Source organism: Loa loa (genome assembly GCF_000183805.2).
Source record: "Loa loa unplaced genomic scaffold supercont3.533, whole genome shotgun sequence".
NCBI lineage: Eukaryota > Metazoa > Nematoda > Chromadorea > Rhabditida > Onchocercidae > Loa > Loa loa.
The window spans coordinates 32957-34563 of NW_018108713.1; the positions used below are offsets into that span (position 1 = coordinate 32957).

Sequence of the window (1607 nt, forward strand, 5' to 3'; positions counted from 1 at the left end):
CAGGAAAACAAGAAGAAAAAGACTGCGAAAGAAAGAGGAGAAGAAAACGAGAATGTCTTTCCAATTCAAATTTTATGTTTTGAAAATTTTTTGTTCTTTTTTTTTGCTGAAAATTTTCACCTTTAAACTTACTTAATTGTAAATTAATATAATCAATACCTAAACAGAACTGATAAACATCAGTGCTATATTCAAAAAACCTAAGAATGCCCATAGATGCGCAAATGAAAATGATTGTCCAAATGGCACGAGAAAAACGTTCCACTGTTCGTAATTTTAATGTATTCCGATGATATTGTGTTAAAAATCTACAAAAAAGAAAAAAAAATTTTTAATTATTATTAAGAAAAAATTCTTAGTAAAAAAGAATTTTCATGAAAAAGTTTTCCGTTTTTTTTTTTTAATTTTACAAGAAAAATTTTTCCCTGAAATAAATCAATTTTATCATAAATTATAAAAATTATCTTATAATGACAAATAGTGATAAAAATACACGCAACTATTTTTTTTCAGAATTAGTAGAATTTACTTTTTCCTTTTTTTTTTTTTTTGTTTAAAAAGAAATTTCTTATTAAGAATTACCTTTTTCAATTTTCTTCCAAATATTTTATTATGTTTTTCAACAAATTTTAAAAGCATTCTTATTTTCTTTATAAATTTACTTAAGAAAAGGGGAAAAAAAAAATGCAAAATCCTTCAATTAAAGTTTGCTTTCAATAGAAACCTTCCACCAGCAAGAAGTATGCTAAACAATGTCATCATTGTGTCCATCGTATGTGGTAAAGCTTCCATTGTCGTTTGGAACATATGACACATAACGATTGACTGATTAAAACTCCTTCAAATTCCGGTAATTATTTTCAAATCGTTTGATTCTTTTGAATTTTTCAGATTAATTTTTTTTTTTTTTCGTCGAATTCTTTAAAAACTATGAAAATGGTAGTATTTTGCTTTTGAAAAGACATTTTACAACAGTTTAATGAAAAGCGAAAAATATCGTAAATCTGGTAATATTCATCACTAAGATGTATTTAAGGTAAGAAAACTTCGAATTAATAATCGATTTATTTTATACCTGATACCATCACCTATAATATAGTACCATATGGAGAAAGGTAATGGTGAAAGTAAGCTAATCCATCCACAAAATGATAATAACCATATCATGTGATATATCGGATTGAGCTAAAAATTATATTCCCACCAATAAATTTATTTAATTTTTATTCAACCAGTTCATAATTATACAAAAATTTTTACAAATTTTAGTTCTAAATTTTTGGTTTATAAAAAAAAATAAAATGAAATTAATTGAAACTGTTAGCATTTTATTCGACAATTTTTCTTCGTTTATTTTTCTTTTTCCGTCACTTTGCATCTATTCCAATTTTATTTGTTAAAACTTTTGTAAATCATTAGTCCTAAATTCTTGACTTATAAAAAGATAAATCAATTAATTAAAACTTCACGACAAAAATTTTGTAAAATAGCAAATAAGAGAAAGTAGGAAAAGAAATGAAATTTTTTCTTTTTTTTTTATTTTCCTATTGTTATTTCCGTTTTTAAATAAAATAAAATATTAACAAATAAAATAATAATCGAATTAG

General features: G+C 23.3%; 1 protein-coding gene across 1 annotated transcript; it reads right to left on the bottom strand.

Annotated features, from left to right (window-relative positions):
- Nucleotides 1-724: 724 nt before the first annotated feature.
- On the bottom strand, nt 725-1167 carry LOAG_15414 (hypothetical protein; the record flags this gene model as incomplete). The annotated part of the gene is made up of 2 exons (XM_003150905.1): nt 725-838; nt 1076-1167. Coding segments are annotated over 2 exons (204 nt in total), but the record flags the coding sequence as incomplete, so codon positions are not given.
- Between the last annotated feature and the right edge of the window lie 440 nt (nt 1168-1607).